General features: G+C 39.1%; 1 protein-coding gene across 7 annotated transcripts in view; it reads right to left on the bottom strand.

The window, feature by feature from the left end:
• The window catches only part of FERMT2 (FERM domain containing kindlin 2), a 64058-nt gene that overhangs the window by 24596 nt on the left and 14792 nt on the right, over positions 1-24670 (bottom strand). For 5 of the 7 annotated variants that reach the window (XM_081160635.1, XM_081160634.1, XM_081160632.1 and 2 more), the window contains exons 3-4: positions 10993-11226; positions 2748-2882 (exon numbers count right to left, since the gene is read on the bottom strand). In XM_081160635.1, coding sequence (XP_081016761.1) covers positions 2748-2882; positions 10993-11226 — 369 coding nt within the window. The remainder of the gene's footprint in view (positions 1-2747; positions 2883-10992; positions 11227-24670) is intronic. The other 2 variants (XM_081160638.1, XM_081160637.1) reach the window with 1 other exon arrangement.

The following is a 24670-nucleotide window of genomic DNA, read 5'->3' on the forward strand; positions in this document are numbered from 1 at the left end:
TCACAAAATATTTACTTTAAGTATAACTGGATAGATCAATGTCACATAATGTTCAGAAACACAAGTGTTGGAGCCAGACAGACCTGGATTTGAATTCTAGCTCTGCCCCTTATTAGCTTAGGCAAATTACTTACTCCTTGTAGGATATTCTTTCCTTATAATTAAAACAGGTATAATGCCACCAAAACTGCAGAGGTTCTGTGAGGCTCAAATGAAAAATAATGTATGTATTAAATAAGAGTGATTCATTGAATACATACTTTTGTTGATCATGTGCACACTGAGATGCCTACATTCAAGAAGCATGTGGGAACAAAGGGAAACTTTTCTCCTCAGTAAAATGAAGATTATATCTAATCCTCACCACACCTGCAGCAGAGGAACATTTGTGAAGCACTGAGCATAGTGCCTGAGGTCTTGAAGATGCCGTGTATTTAGATATATGGACCTGTTGCTACTTATTGACACAACATGCAACTGATTATATTTTTCAGTATTTGGTCCAATAATTGATTCAAGTCCTAACAAATCATGAAAGCAGGCAAACTAGACAGTTAATATTTCTTTTAAAAGTTAATTGCACATTACTTTTTACATGTGTATGGCATTCATTGGACTCCTTCTCTACAGATCATGAGTCCTCTACGTATCACTATCTTTGTGTACTTTCTTAATATTTCATACCAACTTGCTGGAACTCCTCAAATGTTTTAAATTAAACTGCTTGGGTTTAGACAACTAAAAACTATTTTTTAATGCCTTCACTCAAAACAGTTGCTTCACAAGACAGCACATAGTCTATGATTCATTCATAAGATTCAACAGGAAACGCTAATCTGTGGTCACAGAGGCAAAAAGTGGCTATTCTGTGGGATAATGACCGGGAAAAGGCATGTGGGAAGCCTGGGTTGTGGGAACCATGCTATATGCTATATCACATCCTGGGTGATGATAAGGTATATATGTCTGTAAATATTCATCTGTAATTTAAAATTTATTCACTTTACTATAATACCTCAATTAAAAAACACCCTGCAGTTACTTAGTTTATGGCTTTCCTTCATCTAAATTCATCATCCTTTGTTTTCAAATTGTTTTTCCTTTAAGCACTACAAAATCTCTCGCTTGCAATTCTAAGGTGAATCCTGCCTGATTTCAACCACCCCAAAATCACCTAACAAGTACAGGGTGGGACAAATGTAGGCTTACAGTTGTGAGTACACAAAACAGAGTTTATTCTTGTATTATTTTTAGTTATTTGTATTATTTGCTGTATGAACTGTAAACCTACTTTTGCCGACCCTGTATACTTTTTTATATAGTTCTATATTGCAAGAATTAAATGAGTTTCCATTTAAACTATAAAATAACTGAAAACAGGGACTGTGTCTACTGTCAGGTGCGTTCATCAATATAAATCATGTCTAAATCAAATTTTAAAATTAACCTTATTCTAATGATAAACATATTCTTTTATTCTCTTTTACACCTCCTTAATCTATAGGTTCCTACCAGTACCTGAAAAACCCTTTCCCTTCATTCCCTCCAACACACTCACTGACTGGAAGTATATCTGGTATTCTTTGTAAAACAATGACTTGTTCATTTTGTAACATATTCAGAAACCAAAGGCTCTACAATGCACTACACTAAATTCCTCAGCCTGACATTACCTGCTAGTGTGATCCTGAAGTTCCTTGGAGGTCTCTCCCCCATGAACTGGCTCAACTGGTTTGTTCATGTTTTGTACTTTCCTTCAGCCAGCATGTTCTCTGTCAACAGCATTCTTTCTGCTTGGGTTGCCTTTTCTTCCCATCAAAATCTTAGCCATTGGACCTTCACAGCTTAATTCACAAACTTGCTTCCCCAAACCACACACTGAATACCGTATACCCTACTTAGCATGGTCTGTCTTCTGAATCCTCACCTTAAATGTAGTAACTGTTTTTTTCAGCTAGCCTATAAACTACTTAAGAGTAAGGCTTATTTTATTTCTTGCTATCTCCCAAATGCAATCAGTACATGAGTAGTGACATAAAAATAACAAGGTTGCCCAGCCGAGCGTGGCTCAGCGGTTGAGCATCGACCTAGGATCCAGGCGATCGGGGAACATCGATTCCCGGTCAGGGCACATGCCCGGGTTGAGGGCTGCAGCCGATCAATGGCTCTCATCATTGATGTTTCTATCTCTCCCTCTTCCTCTTTCTGAAATCAATAAAGATATATTTAAAAAAAAAAAAAAAGACCTGACAAAAGTGAAATGTCTTAACAAAATAGTGGTGTTTTTTATGGAATACAGAAAAAAGAAACCAAATTCTAAAAAACTATCCAATACCTGAAAAGCAAAGAACTGAGCCCAGTTAACTGACAGGTCACAGGTATACACGTTTCCGTTTCAGAACGTTGCTGTCCGGTCATGAGGGAAAAGCAGCTGGCCACACGGGCGAGTTCTGGCTCGAAATAGCCAATCAGCAAGGTGTTTAAGATACTGCCCCTTTTTGACTCTTCCTGAGCAGAGAACCAGCCTTCCTCTTTACTGATCCAACTATTAATACCTGACATGATGATCTGCATGTGACACACTCAGGTGATAATTTCACGATTGAGGGAAAATATGCTGAAGGTCAGTTTTTGGTTTTTTAACTTGACCCCTCTCCTGACCTATGTAATCCATTTATTCACTATCAAAAAGACAGAGGAATACAGTCCATGGTTCTCACATTGAACCCTTGCTTGGAGAGACTCACCTGATCCAGGTGTAATAAGAGGTCCCTCTAATTCAAGTGCCTCATCTTCAGACTGGTCATCTAGCTTTTTCTTTTTTTTCTTTGTTGGATCTCTGGGCTTTTTCAAGAGGGAAAGTTCTTCAGGGTGTCTGATATCTATTAAGATAAGAAAACATTATTCTACTAGAACAACAGAAAATTTAAACACTTTATACCTGGTCAATCCACCTATTAATCCATTTCAAAACAAGAATTTGTAATTTCCTTCTGTGCATGTGTTTGTTTTGTCACATATTAGTGCCATGCAAACAACTAAAACATAACATTTTATTAAGTTTTTTATTTACTGATTTGAGAGAGAGGAAAGGAGAGGGACAGAGAGAAATGTCGATTTGTTGTTCCACCCATCCATGCACTTACTGGTTGACTCCTGCATGTGCCCCAGCCAGGGATCAAACCCGAAACCCTGGGGTATCATCAGGATGATGCTCCAACCAACAGAGCCACCTGGCCAAGGCTGAAATGTGACATTTAAAAAATAACCTACTAAAGCACTCCTAATTCACATCTACCTAATAAATGTAGTGACCTTGAAGTGGAAAGATAATGATCTACAGCACAAAAAGAAAACATAAGAATTCTTACTTACATATTTATTTTTATTTAAAACCATGACAAATTAAGCTTTATATTATATGGCAGCCCTCATTCATTCTTCATGTAAAGTAAATGTAATGAAAACTTTCATACCATTGCCAAATCTCAAAATTTTAACTGATTCAAACTTTTCTGCCTTGTATCAAATGGCTAAAGTTTCTGTTTTTTCTATTCATTTATGTGAAGGATCTGATTAGAGGCAAAATCGTTAAAGTAACAAAAGGAATTAAAGACAGTCCAAATAGGCATTATTACACTACATTTTATATATATTACCATGTCCATGAATTGCAAGAATTGTTAAGAAGTAAATTCTCCCCCAAATGAGCTAAAGACTCAGTGGAATCCTATTCAAAATTCCAACCTGTGTTTTTGTACAAATTGACTGTAAAATTTATGTGGAAATGAGAACAATCTTAGAATAGTAAAGGCACTTTTGAAAAAGATTAAAGTTGGAGGGCTTATACTACCTGATTTCAAGACATAAAGCTACCGCAATCAAGACAGTGTAAATGATAAGACATATAGATGAATAGAAGAGAGGGCCCAGAAACAGATCCACATATAGGTGGTCAACTATTTTAAACAAAGGTGCCATGGCGATTCAAGGGAAAAGGACAATCTTTTCAACAGTGCTGAATTAGGGTCATGTATTTTTTTAAAAAGAACATTAGTCCTTACCTAATACAATGTGCAAAAATTAAATCTAAGTGGATCACAATCCTAAAAGAAAGTATGAGTAGAAAGATTTCTTAGATAGGACACACACACACACACACACACACACTGCCCTTTATTTTGTTTAAAAAGCCAAAAACAGCCCTGGCCAGGTGACTTAGAACGTCATCTCGATACACCAAGGTTGTGGGTTCAATCCCCTGTCAGGGCACACACAAAAATCAACCAATGAGTGTATAAATGGGTGGAACAGCAAATCGATGTTTCTCTCCCACTCTCTCTCAAAATAAATAAATAAATAAATAAATATCAATAAAATGTAAAAAAAAAAAAAAAGCCAAAAACAAAAACATGCTCTTTCAGAGATACTGTTGAGATAACAAAAAGGCAAGAGGCATACTGGGACAAAATAGTCATAAAACATATATGTATATCTGACAAAGGACTTGTATCCAAAATATAATAAGAACCCATACAAATGACAAGTCTACAGTGACAGAGCAGATCAATGGTTTTCTGGCTAAAGTGTGAGGGCTTTAGTTTAATGGATGTGTTCTGTATCCTGACTATGGTAGTTTCTCAGATGTAAACATTTGTCAAAACTCATCAAATTGTACACTTCAAATAGGTTCAATTTATTTTATATCAATTATACCAAAATAAAGTTGATCATGAAATAGCATAAAGATATGGAGAGCCAACGGGGGGGGAAAAAAGCAGAAGGGAGGTCCTGGCCAGTGTGGCTCAGTTGATTCCCGGTCAGGGCACATACCCAGGTTGTGGGTTTGAGCTCCCAGTTGGGGTGTCTACAGGAGGCAGCCAGTTGATGTTTCTCCCTTTTCCCCTATCTCTTCCTCTCCTCTCTCTCTAAAATCAACAAAAACATATATATGTGTACACACACACACACACACACACACACACACACACACATATAAAGCAGAAGGGAGAAGCACTGGATCTATTGTAATATTTGACAGCGCTACACTATCTGTCAGGGTATGACAGAGTAGACAACAGAATATGAATCACTGTGTAACTTGTAATGCTATAGGACTGCTAGGTTACTAGACCCAAGTTTTGCACGTGGTAGTAAAACTTGTACCTTCAGGAGTCCAGAATATCCACTAGATTCCATCCAGCATTATAAATTCAGGAAGCTGTTTGTAGGGGACCTGGAATTAGGATGGACTGTACTGCTGCAGGGCTGAGGAGGTGCAATTTGAGGTAGAAGCACACAAACTACCTGGATTCAAATATCAGCTCCCCTACTTGTTAGCTGTGTGACTTTGGGCAAGCTACTCAGCCTGTCAGTGTCTTAGTTTCCTCATCTGTAAAATGAGGCGGTGGTTGTGAAAATTAAACTATTCATATGGGTAAAGTTCCTTGAACAGGGCAGGCACATAAGTACTTCGTAAATGTTAGGTGTTAATGCTTTTCTCTAGCTTTAAAAATCATACAATCACTTGGAAATTACAAAAAATATAATCAAGTTCTTTAAAACCTGTTCTTGAATAATGGAATATGACTATGTAAATAAATGATCATTTTAATACATGTATAAAATTCTACTGAGTAGATATGTCATAATTTAACCATTCTTCTAATACTGAGTCCATTATAAACAATGGTTATCTAAACATCTATCTATATACGTATTTTTCCACATTTTATTTCTTTAAGAGTTCATCGAAGTAGATTTACTCATCAAAGGTTGTAACAACTTTAAGGCAAAAGTGTTCAAGATGGGCACGTGTTATTTTTTAAAGCTTGCTTATATGAAAAACAGTATGGCCTTAGCAAGTCTGACTCAGTGGCTAGAGCGTCAGCCCTCTGACTGAAAGGTCCTGGGTTCGATTCCAGCCAAGGGCACGTACCTACTTTTGCAGGCTTGATCCCAGCCCCAGGTTGGGGAACATTTGGGAGGCAACCAATCGATGTATCTCTCTCCATATCAATGTTTTGTCTCTCTCCCTTTTACTCTCTCTGAAATGCAATGGAAAAAATATCCTCGGGTGAAGATTAAAAAAAAACAGTATGTTTATCTCCCTGCTTTAATTTACATCTCTTTGATTAGTAGTGAGGTAGCACATTTCCTCAAGGGTTTTTAGCCATTTATATATATTTCCTTCTTTTGCTCATTTTTCTATTAGATTTCTTCAAAGTTAATTTGCAAGTAAAGAAACAGTGGCAATTACTGCAAACAACTTTGGACTTTCCTTTTTTAAAGTTTTATATAATATTGTATCCTGTGTTTAAAAAAGAAGCCCAAATAAATCTTTTAATAACTATATAGGTTTTTTGTTTCTCTGTCAGTTATTTAAATTTTACCATTAGGAACTCTGATACACATTAGGTTTTTGTTCTGTATTTTACAGGCTATTTTCTGAGAATGTTTTCCTAAAACATGAAAATAAAATTACCATAAAAACTGTCCTGAACAGAGAGGTTACCAGATAGTAGGTGAACATAACTGCTTTTTAATTATTAATAAATTTGGGGTAAGTACATCTAAAGTACTAAACAGCAGAAATCATGTTAAATGCTTGTTCCTTAAAATCTATCACTTTCTCAAAAGCTTCTAGGTGTATCTGATTTCTTTTTAAAGTGAAAAAATAGGACAGCATATTCTTTACATAAAGTTACATAATTAAAAGTCAAGGATTTTCTTCATTCTTATATATCCAATGTATAAAGAAGTTAACCCACTTATCCTCAAATGCAATTTTGGGGGCTTGACACATTAGCAGTAATTGCTATGATTATGTAGATTCAGAAACTCATAAGATATTTCAGGTATATCTTTTGAACCATATTATCTTATTAATAAAATCAAACCATCATTTCCTGGACTACTTCGAAGAGAAACAAGATTTAACATTCTAAGAGACCTAATGATTTATGAGTTGCAGTTTAGTGTACCCACACTAAATAATTCTCAGTGTACCCACAGTTTTGAATGCCACCACTGCCCATGTTGGGAGAATCCCCTACAGTGGGGTGACAAGCTAAATCCCACTCACTGCAAAGCTTCCTACTCCTATGGAGTATTTGCAGAACCCCATCATGAAAAGCCCCTGGGCATACACTAATCATGGACCTGCTGTGAAGAGGCTTTGCAAATGGAATTAAAGTTGTTAAAGTTGTTAAATGGAATTAAAGTTGTTAGAAAGTTGATTTTAGGGAGAATATCCTGGATTGTCTAGGTAGCTGTCATGAAATCACATGTGGCCTTCCAAATAAAAAAGGAAGGAGAGAGAGAAGCAGGGGAGAGAGGAGACAGAAGGAAAGGTCAGACAGATCTGAAGAGGAAGAACAACTGGATTTGCTGTCGCTGGCTTTGGAGAGAGGGGGCAACAAGTCAAGAATTCAGGAGGCTGCTAGGAGCGGAGAATAACCCCGGGCAGACAAACCAGGGGGAACTGCAATCCTACAACCACATGGAGCCAAACTCTACCATATAGATTTCTTCTCAGAACCTTCAGGAAGGAGCACAGCCCCACCGACACCGTAACTCCGCCTTATAAGCCCTAAGCATGGACCCTGCTCAGCCACCTCTGACCGCCTTCACCCCCCTTGTCCTCCTCTAACCCCCCCCTTCCCCTCCGTTAACCACCATTGTGCTGTATCTGTGAGCTTACACAGGGAGGCTTTTCTGTGGTCAAAAACTTAGAATCAGTTTCATAAATACCTAAGAATGTGACTACTGAGTCATATGGCAAGACTATGTTTAGCTTTGTAAGGAACTGCCAACTATAACATAATTTTTCATAAAATGGTGCTAGAACAACTGGACACTCAGGTGCAAAAAAATGAATCTATACCTGGACCTTTCACCTGCACAAAAGTTAACGCAAATGTATCACCGGGCTAAATGTAAAACACTAAACTATGAAACCCCTGTAAGATAACATAGGAAAAAACCTTGGGGATGACCTTGGGGTGGGTGATGACTTTTTAGATACAATAAAAGCATAATCCAAAAAAGAAATAATTGATAAACTGGAGTTCATTAAAATTAATTTCTGCTCTCTGAAAGAAACTGTGAAAGGTAATGAAAAGACAAGCCAGGGACTGGGAGAAAATATCTGCATAAGACTGAATCTGATAAAGGACTGTTATCCAAAATATATAAAGAACTTTTAAAACTCAACAATAAGACAACCACCAACCTGGTTTAACAAATAGGCCAAAGACCTTAACAGACATCTCACCAAGATGTACAGACGGCAAAGGAGCCTATGAAAAGATGCTCCACATCATACATCATCGGGGAAATGCAAATTAGAACGAGATATCATCCCACATCTATTAGGATGGTCACTAACAACATCAAACGCTAGTGACAATTTAAAGCAATAGGAACTCTCATTCATTGCTGGTGTAAATGCAAAATTGTACAACTACTTTGGAAGACAGTTTGGCAGTTTCTCACAAATCTAAACAGATTCTAACCATCTGACCCAATAATCACACTTCTTAGTATTGACCCAAAGGAGTTGAAAATATATGAACACACAAAATCCTGCACATGGATGTTTATAGCGGCTGTATTTACAACTGTATAACTTGGAAACAACCGAGATGTCCTTCAATAGAATGAATAAGCTCTGGTACATCCAGACAATGGAATATTTTTTAGTGCTACAAAGAAATGAGCTATCAAGCCATGAAAAGACATGAATAAAACTTAGATGCATATTACTAAGTGACAGAAACCAATCTGAAAAGGCTATAAACTCTATGATTCCAACTGTAAGATGTTTTGGAAAAGGCAAAACTATAGATACAGTGAAGAAATTAGTGGTTGCCAAGGGGGAGGAAGGAAAGAAGAGAGCACAGAAGACTTTTAGGGCAGTGAAACTATTCTGTCTGATGATGTAATAATGATGGATGCGTGTTGTTATACATTTGTCCAAATCCACAGACTGTACAACACCAAGAGGGTATCTAACATAAGTACTGACTCTGGATAATGATGACGTGTTAATGTAGGCTTACCTACTGCAACAAATGTACCCCTCTGGGGTGGGATGTTGACAGTGGGATGGGGTTAATGGAAACTCTGTACTTTCTCATCAGTTTTGCTGTGAGCCTACAGCTACTCTAAAATATTTTTTAAAAATTAACAAATAGGCAATTCAAAATAAAAGAAACTTAGATTAGATGGCCAATAAAGATACAAAAACATACTTAACTTTATAAACTAAAATGAAATGGTGTAAGGTTTTTTTCACTCAGAGAAGCAAACACTAAAAAACTGACAACATTCAAGTGTTAGTGATGATTTGGAGTGAGGGGTTTTCATACACTGTGGGTTGGAATGTAAACTGGTAGAACCACTTGGGAGAGCAATTTGACAGCACTCTGAAATGAATTATATGTACACTTAAAACAATCCTACTTTTTCTTCAACACTCAAGAGAAATTCCTGTACCCACATTTGAAACTGTGTAAGAAAATACCCACATGGCAATGGATGTAACATGTACTATTTTGGGGTATACATTTGCACACAGGTATAAGTACATGCATCCGTGTGTGTGTTTATGTATTTTTACAAGTACTGAGAGGATACACATTAAATTCACAGTAGTAGTTGCTTTTTAAGAGACTGTAACTCAAAACTTTACCTATATTATTCTGACTTAAGAGTTTGGCAAAATGATATCAACTATCAATTCCAAAAATTAATTCTAGAGGTAGGTAACTTATATGATTACCTGTACTTTTCTGTTATTTTAATTTTTCCTTAAAAATTTCATTAAACATAAAAACTATTATAATTTCAGAATCATGAGATCAAAATAGTAATGTCTCTCCCCCTAACCAAGTGACTTTCAACCTTTGTCATCTCACGGCACACATCAACTAATTACTAAAATTCTGCAGCACACCAAAATATATAGGTATAATTTTGATTCACTCACACTAGATGGCTATTGTTGTGTTGGCTGTCGTTTGTTTTTTAAATATATCTTTATTGATTTCAGAGAGAGGAAAGGAGAGGGAGAGAGAGAGAAACATCAATGATGAGAGAGTCACTGATCAGCTGCCTCCTGCATGCCCCAGACTGGGGGGGATCAAGCCCGCAACCTGGGCATATGCCCCGACCGGTAATCGAACTCCAATCGCCTGGATCCTAGGTCAACGCTCAACCACCGAGCCACACCCGGCGGGGCGGCTATTGTCATTTTTATTTGACAATCTAAAGGAAAAGAAATCAGTGCCCTGACTAAACAGTCAGTATTGCATGTTTTAAAAATTCTTAGGCACACTGGCTTAAAATCACTGCCCTAATCAGTAGCACAATACAGTTATATACCTGTGATAAACACAACAGTCCACATTTTCTCTGATGGCTGAATACTTTCAGTCACATGACATAACTGGGTCAGCCAAAATTAATCCACATCTCATTTCAGAAAGCATAAATAGAATTACTACAGAAATGTTCAAATTGTAGACTGGTTAAGTAAGATGACACTCATAGCCATTTCCTTAGGAGCTGTGTCAGGCCCTTAATGCAGGAAATGACATAATTTGCCTGAATTGCTAAAAATCAAATAGTGACTTACGTGAAGGAAACCATGCAAAAGCTACATCCCTCTGAAAAGAATACGTTTCCTTCCCTGTTCTCTTCTCCTTCCCATCAAAATACGTCACCAGAATGAAGTTTTACAAAACCCTAAGTACCTGATACACTTCTAGTAAGGAAAGAATCTCTACTAGATTCCTCCTGTTCCTCCCTAATCCAACATTTCTTTATCTCAGAGTAATATAAAAACTTTAAAGAATAAAGATTCCATATATACAGACAAACTTAGATAGCTCAATGCAACCCCTACTCCTCGAGATAAGCTAAAAGTGATTCGTATCATACATGCATCACACAGCTCGTACTTCCATGGAGAATTTATCTAGTACTTACTAAAAGTCTTACAGATGTCAGAAACAGCTTTGAAGACTCTATCAGAAAAATTCACTTTCACTTTCACATACTTCATGTTGGGAAGCTGCAGGCGGAGCAGCTTGTGCTGGGGGGTGAACTGGAGCTTAGCATCCGCCTGAATGCCATACTTATCCAAGGTCCAATGTGTCTTAAGAAGCCAAGTTCTCTTCTTTTCCCACCAGAGAGCATGGTCAGACCAATCTTTTTTTACATCTATAAAAAAAAAAAAAAAGAACAAACAAAACACTTAAAAATCACCACGATTTTAGAAGCAGAAAACTAAATAATTGGGTATTTAATATAAACAATTAAATACTAAGTTCCTGTTATGTGATGGGTACAAAAGAAATACGAACAGCTGAGAAAACACATCCTCTGCCCTGGAAAGCCAGTATATGAGGGAGCTGAGGCAGAAGACGACCCAGGGCCACTAATAATGCCTAAGTGAGGTACAATATGGGACGCAGGACGCCAGGGAGAGTAAACATTCTCTGTAGTCCTTCAGAGAACAGAGAGGACCCTGGGGGCAGGAATCTGAAGGATACTGAGTGGAGTTGGTGGGTTCTGAGCCCAGCCTTGAGGAATGGACAATATTCTGATGAAAAGCAGGTGAGAAGGCTGCCGTTGGTGAGGCTGCGGGTGCTGAGGTGGGTAAGGAGCGGTGGAAAGTAAGACGGGACCAGAGGGAACGAAAACCAACAGCCTAGGTGAAGAAAAGCATGGGGGGGAACCGCCCATGAGTAACACTATGACCTGAGAGGAAAAACAAAACCTGCATCCCAATCTATCCAATGTTCTAAATATATTAGAAAAAAAGCCATAAAGTCACATTAACTTTCCCCCAATATATTTTGGTACAAGTGTAACAGAAAATGTTAATATCTGTTAAACTATTTAACAGCCGTATGCCACTAAATGAAAGCAAATAAAGAATGTAATTTACACAAGATTTGGCTACCCCCAGATAACACAGATCTTAACAGTAAACTAGCAAAGTACACACAAAATCTAACTTCAGCTAGGTTTTAAAGAAGCAATAAAAGTGAAAAATTTTTGGATATGTTCAATTATGAACCAAAAAAAGGGGGAAATATTTTGAAAAAGGAACAATAGCCAAACAAAGCCATGCAAGGGAAGAAAAAAACAAAAAAATCCCACACCTGGAAAATAACATTCTTGCAAATAAAAACAAAAACTATTATCATGATTCTAATATAAAGATCATTTTAATTTAGCTTTAAGAAGAGCTGGTCAACTTTAAGAAAATAAGTTTAAAAGCATATACTAATCTGGAACATTTTAAAAACACAACTTTACCTGAAAGCCTCAAGAGGTTAAAAAAAAATAAAAATCAAATTTCCACATTGATTATGCACCTACAAACACCTCCTACAGTCAAATTTTCTTGATATAACTGAACTTCTCCTCAACATAAAAGAAACACATTACAAATGGAAACAGACTTTCAATTCCCCAGACATTAAACCTAATTGTAACACAGTGTATAGTACCCTGCATCTTAAATTATTTTCCAGCTCAGAATTTGTCAACTAACTTAGGAACAAGTCTGATCTAGCTCACAGCAGACAGCCAAGGTTGAGACCTTTTCACATACAAGGTAAAAGGTCACACGTGATACAGATGGTTTACTTTTCAAGAATAGAGAGACCAGGGCAGAAAAAGATAAGTCTTGCAAAGAATGATAGTAACCACACAGAGTAAGGCTGAGCTGAACAGAATTAACAGCAGGTAGGTAGGTATATAATATTTCTTCTCCAAGCCTTGGTCCAGTCACTTCTGTAGTACTCTGAGGAATCTACATATGTATTCCCAGTGAAGGGAGAAGGGAGGGGAAAAGCTGTACCCCTGTACCCTGCTAATAATAACAATAATAATAATACAACCTGTAAACACCTAATTTATCATTCAGGTTCTCCCAAAAGGCAAACCTGAGATAAGAACCTCGGTGCAGCCCGGCTGGGCGTGGCTCAGCAGTAGAGCTTCGACCTAGGATCCAGGCGATTGGAGGTCGGTTCCGGTCAGGGCACATGCCCGGGTTGCAGGCTCCGTCGCCAGTCGGGGGCGTGCAGGGGGCAGCCGATCAATGACTCTCTCATCATTGATGTTTCTCTCTCTCTCTCTCCCTCTCCTTTCCTCTCTCTGAAATCAATAAAGATGTATTTAAAAAAAACAACTTTGGTGCATATTTGGGGGAAGGGAGAACCAGGAAACACACTTGAGGGGATTAGAAAAAGTGAGTCTAGGAAGAAAGTCTATTGACTGGAGGTCAGTCCTGCGAGAGCCTTTGAAGCATCACGTAGAACATGCCTTAGAGTTGTCTCACTAAGGGAAGAGAAAGCCAGGGTATCTATCCACTTCCTTGGTTGAGGGTTGCTCCCAGGGCCATTAAATTCCCAGCACTTCCTGGCTGTCCCCCACCCTCACCCACCGTCACTTGGGCAGAGCAAACTCAGAGACCTAGTGCTTAAGGCAAGAAGACCTCCGGATCTGTCCACCACAGCGGCCAGTGAACTGTGGTGGGGGAGGGGGCTTCAATAGCATGTTACAAGCTTGAAAGAAATGCTTATTTGAACAGACAAAAATGTGCTGTTCTACAATGGTATCAGGACAGAAAGCAATACTATAAAGACAAAATAAATGGCAGCCTCAAATGTGGCCCAGCAGTAAAGGTGCTAAAACACAGAGGCAAAGATACCACGTGGTAAGGACCTGAGTAGCTCTTTGGAGTAAATTAGAGGAAAACCTCATAAAGAGGTCATCTGTTGCCAACACCAAAAGTTTAAAGACAGCATCAACGATGTGGGGTGTGAAAAGTACTACTAGTCAAAATCAGATTTCTCAAGTCAAAACTACAAAAAGACGTGAATGGCCCCAGGGCCGAAGCCTGCCTTCTGCCTGGTCTTGTATGGCCCACCAGCTAAGAATGTTTTTTTATACTTTTAAAACAATTCTCAGACACCAACAGGGTGTCCAGGAATTCAACTCAATTCTGAGGAGGCTGTCTATCTGGAGATAGCATCAGATTCCACAGGTTAGGAGTTCAGTCCTACAGGACTGCCCCTTCCCTTCCCCCACCATACACACACTTCAAACGCTGGACGTAGGCCCACGTTTACCTGTACTTGGGACCGACTGGTTACAGATTAGAGGTAAAAACAACCCCCTCCAACTCAAAATGCCAACTGAAAGTCCAGGTTTTCACCTGGACTTCTAAACGACTGGCTATAAATCAGAGGTTCCCCTGACCCCCTCTCCCTTGGGTTTGATTAATTTGCTAGAATGGCTCACAGTACTCAGAGAAACATTACTTACTAGATTACTGGCTTACTGTAAAAGGGTGTAACTAAGGAACAGCCAGATGGAAAGATGTACCGGGCAAGGCATGTGGGAAGGGGCTCAGAGCTTCCATGCCCTCTCCAGGTCTGCCACTCTCCCTGCATCTCCATGTGTTCACCAACCCAGAAGCTTTCCCAATCCCTTGCTTTTGGATTTTTATGGAGGCTTCATGACATAGACATGATGGATTCAATCACTGGCCACTGATGCGACCTCCAGCCCCTCTCCCCTCCTGGAGGTCAGGGGATCAAAATTCCACCCCTTCACTTCCTACGTGAATGTCTAACCATTATAAGGTACACCTGAAACTAATACAATATTGTGTGTCAACTATAATTGGGGGGGGGGGGAGAAAAAATTCCAACCCTCTAATTATATGGTTGGTTCTCATGGCAACCAGCCCCCATCCTTAGGTGCTTTCCAAGAGTCAGTTCATTAACATAACAAATACGCCTCCCAACACTTGGAAATTCCAACAGTCCCAGGAGCTGAGAGCCAGCAATTATGGAAGACCAAAGGTATATGAGAAACGTACTTTGGTCATCTGAATGATTAAATATATATTTCTTATAAATCACAATGTCGCAGGAGATAAAAAATAAAAGCATTATTCACATAATTTTTATATAAAATTCACATTTCCGTGTTCATAGTTTTATGGAACACAGGGACAACCGTGTGCAGTGTCTACGGCTGCTTCTGCACTACAACGGCAGAGTAGTTGTGGTAGAGACCTTAGGACCCACAAAGCCCAAAATATTTATTTTCTGGACTTTTACAGAAAAACCTTGTGGGGCCTCTGGATGCAATAAAATCTCAACTTTCCATCAATTAGGCTTCAAACTCTGACCTCAGAAACCGGTATCTCCCCTGATGCCAGTCTTCCTTTTTAAAGCCCCACCTCCCCCCTCAATTTCATCTTGGTGTTTCACACCAAAGCAGTCACCTGCATGCAGAGACAAGAAAGGGCATACGATCCAAAGATGTACTAGACACATATGAGTAGTGTCTTTACCCACAGAAGCAGAGTCTCTTACTTACTGGAAACACTGGTAAAACCTTTCTTTCTTACCCACAGAAAATAGTGGGTAACTGTTAAATGGGCCAGGCACAGAAAGACACCAGGGCAGGAAGCCCCAATGCCTACTAGCAAGGGGCAAAACTGGGAAAACAAGAACCCTGTCCCAGGGTAACCTATCCTCCCCTAGCATATTGCTGCACTTGGACCTCCTGAGGGCTTCCTCCCTAAAGATAACATCTAGGCCTCAGTTGTATTTCAGCTCCAGGCCCAGAAAAGTAGCAAAACTAGACAAGTGACACCATGGCTGCCTCAGGACAGGCTACATGGACTAATGACCCCCTGCCCTAGCAGGGGAGTCCATGACCCTGAAAGAGCACACCTGGAAAACTGATGACTATTCTATTGAGACCCTCCCCCTGAGACCTCCCCTAAGATTTCCACCAGCAAGAGAGAGATAAATACACTCAGGACAATGGACCCAGTGTGCACTCCCCATGAGGGGAGCACAGCAGCACCATCTCCTTCCCCCTTCTTCCCTCAGAGGGGACCCCAGGAGACTTGCAACCAGGGGAGCGATGGGCAGAAGCAGCTTGTCCCAGACTTAGCCCCGAATCTGTCTCCAAGGCCCCCTTTTCTCTGACTCCTCAGTGAGCCACAGCAGCCCAGCCTGGGCTCTCCTGTTACTTCTATGCCCTTCCTTGTTTCACCGTCCTAAGTATATTTTTGCTGCCATCATGGACCCAATACACTTTGACTCAGTGCTGTGTAGCCCTTCCCTTTGAATATCCCCATTCCCCATCCCCTTTTAATTAAACAAATTTAATTTTTCTTTACTCACTGTCTGAGGTGGCTATTTAGCCTGCCTGCGCACCACTGACCTTAACCTTTCAGTAACAATACAGGAAAGAAAACATTACACAAACTAAAAGCAGAAACAGGACACCAGAAAAGATCATAAGTGTCAAAGCTGCATATGCCAAGAGACAGAAACAAAAAAGCAGGCATTCTGACAGAAAAGTAGACAGTGCTGGAAGATGGACTAGTTAGACTGTGGGAGCCTGTGACAGATGTTCAAATAGTAGAATTTTTGATAGCATTCCTGAAGACTCAAAAGGCCAGCAACCTAAACAGCATTTATTACAGGGTAGTCGCTACTACAGAATAACAACCGTGTCTATAAAATATTCATTAATTCAACAAATATCTATTGAACAGGTACTGTGTTCAAAAGTAGGGGCTGTTCTAGTGCCTGAGATAGTGCAGAGAACAAAACTCCATCATCTCTGAAGAAAGCCAATATGACCAGAGCGGAAGAGGTACAGGAAATAGGAGATGGCATCAGAAAGCAAGGCGGCAAGCAGCCTTGTAGGTCAAAGTTGTTTAGATTTTATTATGCGTATGAGAGAAGGCACTAGAAGAGTGGTTTTCAGCCTATTTCACATTAGATTATCTGAGCAACTTTTCAAATATACTAATGCTTAGACCCAGCCCATACTACTTTGGTTTTAAGCAGGGGAATGATTTATGTTTCAAAATCACTGATAATTTTGAAGAACTGCAGGGGGCAGGGGTGTGCATGAGTAGAAATGAGACCACGAGAAGAGTTAAGGTGGGAGTGGAAATGATGGAAGTTTGAATTACCATGGTTGGGCAGTAAGGAAATACAAATGAGGAACAGAGATGACTCTCCCTGAGCATTTTGTTATAGCGGGGAGAACAAAGATGGTAGGTGGGTAGAAAGGGGGTGGAAAGTCCAAGGAGTATTTTTAATTTTCTTTTTAAGGAGGGAAAGCTATTACAGGATTACTGAAACAGTGACTGGAATGATCTTGTTGAGCTTAAAACATACTTACAATCATCATTCTTTAATTTTACTACCCCTTAGCACAGAGTCACTGTGTCACAGTGTCACTTCAAAACTTTTTAGAGACTTGACTGAGCTCTCTTAAGTATGCAAGACAATGCTTTTCCCATCTTCCAGAAAAATCTTTCTTTGGTGCTAGCTCTGTATTATACTATGTATCTTACTTTGAAACTAGCAGTATCTCCACACCAAGTCCCACAGATGGCTCCACTCAGGACATCACAAGAATATATCTATTCTACTCAGAAGTAGCAAAAACAAATTTTATACTGACTAAAATCCTGAGAAAAATATTAAACCTGAGAATATCAACTGAAAATCATTCACCTAGGCAAACATAAATGCACATCAAAAACACTTAACTCCCCAGCCAGCGTGGCTCAGTGGTTGAGCACCAACCTATGATCCAGGAGATCACGGTTTGATTCCTGGTCAGGGCACATGTCTGGGCTACAGGCTTGATCCCTCGTGGGGGGCGTGCAGGAGGCAGCCAATCAATGACTCTCTTATCACTGATGTTTCTCTCTCTCCGAAATCAATAAAGACATATTTAAAACAAACAAAACAACTGCACAAATTGTGTGTGTGGAAAGCAATATATCTGAATGCAATAGCCCGTGAAAGAACGTTGGTTGTCCAGTATATTATAGCACTGCTCGTCTCTACAGTGGCAAGTTAAACCGTAACACACTATACAACTGTAACCTGTATAACACAATAGATTTCAGATATCAACACACATATTTACCTATTACTCTAGTTACAGACTAACCAGAAGCATAAAAACATGCTGACTCTAAAAGGAACATGGACATCCATAAATAACTATAGAAAGAAAATGCTACTGATTAGTAAAATAATAGTTTATTTTTCTTGTGTGGTGTTAGGGTTTATAAAGGAATAGTTATTGATAGTCCCTGCACTTGCATAATCTAAAGCTTTGAAATAACTTTCCATATGTGTTAACTCTCCTTCACATCACAATGTGGGCCCCGGATCATGTTCAAAATAAACAAACATTTCTGCCTTTCTAGAATGGCAGCCTTGGTTTCAAACATAACATCAAACAACTGAATGCAAAACACACACAAACACAAAGGAAAAATCAGCCAGGCACTTGCCATGGTAGGAGTTAGCCAGCACCACCAAGGCAGACTTGTTTCCATGAGCATTATGAAGTCACTCAAGGGTAGATCATGCTCAACAACATACTCTAATAGGTTTTCCAATATCGTGATTTTCAGTTATGCTCCAGGTACTACGTAACCTCCTTTTATTTGGTATGCTGTGATTTTAAATTATTGTTTCTAGGTTTTCAGAAGCAACCTACCATAACAACAAACATTTTCAGGAAGAAAAACTGAAGGGAAAAATGCTGTACTATTATGAAACCCTTGTTTATTTTCCTTTTTGGAGGAAGAAAAGAAGGGATTTCATTATTTATTTATAAATTTAGCCTGTTTAGTAATTTTTAGAAGTCAAGAATTACTTAATTATGGCGTAATACAGAAGACAAAGATCTTCTATAACAACATTTGGTAAAATATGTTAATTTTTCAAAACATTTTGCCAAGATTCTGGAAAGAATTATTCCTGTGTTCCTCCCTTACTGAATCAAGCCAATCATGCTGTGTTGTGTTGCATATAAAACAGTACCTGACAGGCACTCAAATTCATATAATTAAAACTGAAAATGGCTAAAACATTAACCGAATCAATAAAAACCTCCCTTTCAACTTAATGCTCCTCAAATTCAAGAAGCGGTTGTATATTTATTCTACAGAGATATCGTGTGTGTGTTCTAAGTAAGGAACAGAAGACGTAGGATTTCATCATTGGGGCTGAGCATACAAACACTGCTTATGTACTGGTACACTACCAAACGGCTTTTGGTGTCTCAGTGTTCACCTGTTCCATGAGTCACAAAAGAAAACAAAATATTTCAAAATTTTTTCTGCTATAGAGGGAAATATTATATGCCCCTCTTTACACAATCACAGCTAACTTACACTGCAGAAAAGATGAGCAAAAACAAAGGAGATACACCAGGGATTTTCAACCCGTGTGCCGTGGCACACTCGTGTGCTGCAAGAACTTTTAAAACATGCAATACTTGACTATTTTAGTCAGGGCATTGACCTCTTTTCCCTTAGATTGCCAAATAAAAAAACAACAGCAGCCACATAATAGCCATCCAGTGTGAATGAATCAAAATTAGACGGGTTTTTGTTTGTTTGTTTTTGTCTGGTTGGCAAAAAAATATATTTTTTGGTGTGCCGCAGAATTTTAGTAATTAGTTTGTGTGCCATGATATGAAAAGGTTAGAAATCGCTGAAATACACTACTGCTAACACCCTATTTAATCTTTTCCTAATAGAGCTAGCTACCAATTACTACCTGACCATTTTGATAAGGGCTTCTAAAATTCAATTTTTTGCTTTCACTTAGATAAAACTTTTGTTTAAGAAGTCAACAAAATGGTAAATAGAAAAGTAACCACATTTTAGTACCCACATTTTAAAAATAAGTAAAATAAGTAACTCATTAGTAACGGTTTGGAATGAAGAGAAGACAGGATATTACTTTTAAGTGGCTTATATTTCTAGTTGCATATTTAAGAAAGTATTAATTCAAGAAGGAAATGCAAAATCTGTTTAGCATTCTCTTAACTTCCATAAACCAGAAGCAAAGTTTGTATTATTTTAGATAATCTTTGGTAACTCAACATTTCATTTTAAACCTTTAGTACAGAGCAGCTTTCTGGGCACATGCCTTATTTTTGGTAAATAGATATTTTTTAATTTTGCTAACATTGTTGATACTTTCTGCTGTCTCCTTTTGTTTACAATCCTCTTGAACCACAAATTAAGTAGTTTAACTATTACCATATTCAAGAGGTTTTTGCCTGTCCTTACTGATGGAAAAGAACACTTCAATCCCAGAGCTATAGTAACAAAACTAAGCAGTCTGGTCTGACACTACTGGCAAGCAAACTGACCAGACCAGACATCATGGGCCAGTGTCCTCCTAACCTCAAAATAAGACTTTCAACACCCCCCCCCCCACACACACACCATTTACTATACCACCCAGCCACTCATCTACCAAATTTAGAGGATTTTTCCTTCTTCATTTCACAACTAGGCAGATTGAAACAATTACTATAAATTTATGGTCAACAGGGTCCAAGATACACCAGGGGGCAATCCCACTCTGCTCCTTCTGTCCACCACTGTATTTCAAACATCTCAAACTTCCTCAAACTCCTGAGTGTCCTCCTTCTCGGCAGACAGCCATGAATTCTACTTCAGAAAATACAGAAGCCACCAGACTGGAAATGTTTCACCTATATGCCAACCAAATCTATAGCGCTCCTTCCATCTGTACCCCAATGGGTCGCGTGCCTTTTGTTATGAGGAAAGAAGCAAATCTCTTCCTACTCATCGGAAACCAATCCTGCTGTCTCTGCTCTGCTGCCCTTTCCACCTTCAACGAGCCATGCACTTCTCTCCCAACAATGGCTCCCTAGACAGCTCACCCATCCCCACGGCCTTACATGGCATGCTACCTGCCTAATTTGTATCTCCAGCCCAACCTTCTGCTTGGAGCGCCAGCTTATACACCCCACTGTCTAGCCCACATCTCCGCCTGGATGTCTCACAGGCATCTCAAACTTAATATCTCCAAATTTAAAACCAGTCTTCTCCTATCCCTACTGTTACAAAATAGCACTAACCATCAACCCAGTTGCTCAAGTGAGAAATCTAAACGGAATGGATTCTTGTTTTCCTGTGTTCCCCACATTTATCAGCAAGCCCTTCCGTTTCACTTCCAAAAATCCCCACTTCAATCTCCACTGCACCACGCTATTTCAAGCCATCATCTCTTCCAACGAGTACAGCAACAGCCTCCTATCAGGTCTCCTTGCTTCCTCTCAGTACTTTCCACACAACAGCCAAGGTGACCTATTCAACACTTCCATGCCATTCCCCTGATGAAAATCCTTCAACTGCTTCCAGCTGCATGTAGAAAAAATCCAAATGCCTATCATCGTCTACAAAGCCCCACACAATATGGTCCGTCTACTCTGAATTTATCCTGTGCTACTCTTTTTCTACTTCAGCCTCACTTGCAGCCTTCTTACTCTAAGAACTGTCTAAGAAATAAGCTCTTTCCTGCCTCAGTGGCTTTGAACATGCTATTATGCTTGTGAATCTCTAATTCCCTCTCATCTTTCAAAGTTCAGTTTAAATTCCATGTTCTCAGAGAAGCCTTCCTTGACCACCTTAGGGAAGACAAGCCTTCCCCTATGTCCTTCATTATTCTCTATTTCAGTACACCGTGGTAGCACTTATTAAAACTTACATTCATTTGTTTCTTCATAGGAGGGGATGTGTCTTTCTCCCCTACTATGTTATAAACTCTCAGAAGACAAGGACAGAGTCTATTTCGATCACCATTGTACAGGGTGGGGCAAAAGTAAGTTTACAGTTTTCTGTATGGAAAATAATGCGTTCTATTTATAATTAATAAATAATAAATACAAGAATAAACTCTATGTTTTTTGTACTCATGACTGTGAACCTACTTTTGCTCCACCCTGTATTCCTACCACCTAGCTCAGTGCCTGGCACATAACATTTGATAAATGAATGGATCCTCATACTGAAAATGTTACAGGTAGTCCATTACTCTAAGAAAACATTAGTCCCAACAAGGAAATTATTCTTAAACCATCAAGAAAAATAACATAGCCCGGCCAGCATGGCTCAGCAGCTGAGCATCGACTTATGATCCAGGAGATCAAGGTTCAATTCCTGATCAGGGCACAAGCCCAGGCTGCTGGCTCCATCCCCAGCAGGGGGCGTGCAGGGGGCATGCAGGAGGCAGCCGATCAATGCCTCTCCCTCATCACTGATGTTTCTACCTCTCTCTCTCCCTTCTCCTCTCTCTGAAACCAATAAAAGTATATTAAAAAAGAAAAAAAGAAAAAAATATGTAAGACTTGTTAATTTAATTGTACGTTCAAAAGTCCATTTTATCTCCCTGGCCTGTGTAGCCAAGTGGTTAGAGCATCGGCTTACCCACTGAAGGGTCGAGGTTTGATTCCAGGTCAAGGGCACGTACCTGGGATGCAGGTTGGGGCACAATCCCCAGCCCAGTTGGGACACATGCAGGAGGCAAACCCATCAATGTGTCTCTCTCATATTGATGTTTCTCCCCCCGCCAACTCTCTCTAAAAAAAAAAATCAATGGAAAATATATCCTTGGGTGAAGATTAACAAACAAACAAAAAATCCATTTTATCTTCTTCGACTTCAGAATTAAAACATGCTTCTATATAACTACAAATGCAGCAGAAATTCCCCTAGACATGGGGAATCAAACTGACTTCCTCTTCTTTCTCCCAACTTCTAAAACAAATGAATTACTTCGCTCAAGATAATCCCGATTATGCAAAGTCACTATGTTACATTCATTTGTTTGTCTTAGAATTCTGACTCACCAGAGAAATATTATAAACAATAGGGCTGTTACCCAATCTAAAATCACCCAAAGTATATTACTAGCAATATTAAACTATACTGATCATAAAGTGTTTGGGGTTAATGCTTCAACTTGAAGTATAAGTACTAGCAGTGGCGCCTGCAGAGTGTGGACTAGAAGGCAAGAGAGCACATATTGCTGGAAAATTGTGAGGGAGACAAGGACTTCCTGCTAAAGTAAGGCAGCTGGCTACTCCCCAGTCCTCTTTCCACAAACTCCAAGAATTAACCTGCCTCCTCCCCTTTCCCAGCTACACTTTGTTGTCTTAGTCCAAGGTTTCTTTCCTTTACTAAGCTACTGACGATAGAAAAGCTTTAGCTTTTGCTTTCCTCTTCAATTCCTGAAACAAACAAATCTTCTAATGTTTCTAATGATATTATTGTCAATAATACGTAAGGCCGCAGTCTACAAGTAAATGAATGCTTAAATACGTTTTAAAAATTAACTCTATAATGTTATCCTTCATATTTCCTGAAATATAAAGGACTTCAAATAGTAATTTCACTCTAGAATCACAATCCTTTTTCTTAAAAACTCCTTACTCTCCAGCCTTTTGGTCTCTGTCTTCCCATCTTTGAATTTCAGAGTTGAGAAAGCTGAGGATTCCCCCTCCCTTGCTTTTAAGAATGTGCCTTCCTGTTCTTTCTTTATCAGGAAAAGAGGCGGCAAAATGAATGAAGTGTGTTGCTCTTCAGGTACACAATCAATAAATGAATTAATAAACATTTTCTAAGTACTTATCATATGCCAGATACGAAGCTAGGCCATGGGAATATAAAACTAGTAAGACTTCCCATCCTAGAGGCACTTAATAGTCCAGGGGAGGGACACAGACAAGTAAAATGAGCTAAACAGATAAAAGAACAAAATGCCACAGGAGCAACCAACTTTAAATAGGAAAACTTAATTAGGCTCTGAAGAAGAGGTGACGTTTTACCTGGGTCTTAAGAGATGGGGGAGCTCCAACAAGTGCTAAGAGTGATTGTCTTATAGAAAATGCAGGCTTCTCAATCAGGTTGTTGTATGAAGGTAGTTACGATGGGATTATGGAAAATCAGAAAAAGGAAGAGCCTGGCAGCAAGAAAAGTACGGCAATATTCTGCAAGCTGGAGCTGACCTAAAGCAGAAGCTGAAGAGAAGCCAAGTATGAGAGATGTGTCTAGGTTAGAATCACAGGTTTTACTTATATTGATTTCAGATGAGAGAGGACAGCTGGAAGGTGAAGAGGAAAGCTAGGAAGTTCCTAGAGCTTGAAAATTAAATGGATAATAGTAACAGCACTAAGATTTGTTTATTAAACATTTAGTACATACCAGCAGCACTTAACATATGCTCACAAAAACACTAAGCAGAAAATACTATTATAATCCCTGTTTTAGAGATGAGAAAACCGAAAGACAGAAGTTGTACAACTTGGCCAAGGGATGAAGCTAGTATACATAGGAGTAGAACTTGAATCCAGATCAGTGTGACTTCAGAAGTGGCGTTCTTAAATATCAATCATTAACCAAGGTAAAGTTACTCAGAAGAGAAGCAGGTTTGGACATAATGGATCTGAGGACAAAGGACTAATGTTAAGATTCATTTATATTTCACAGTAAAATCTTACTGATTGTCCTTCACATATCTTACAGAAAATTTAAGCATTTAGGGATGAGAAAGAAGACATGTTGCCCATCTACAGGGAGGTAAAGAGATCATTAAATAAAGTGGAAATACCAGCTCTCGTCAGAGGGACCAACAAGCAACGAGAAATGAGATATGCATCACGTGAGAACTGTATTTACTTCCCTCCCTCCCTTAATTGAGCACCTACCTGCCTTTCCCACCTCAGAGCTAAGCAACCTGCACTGGTAAGAGGACTACTG

This window comes from Miniopterus schreibersii (genome assembly GCF_964146895.1).
Source record: "Miniopterus schreibersii genome assembly, chromosome: 1".
Taxonomy (NCBI): Eukaryota; Metazoa; Chordata; class Mammalia; order Chiroptera; family Miniopteridae; genus Miniopterus; species Miniopterus schreibersii.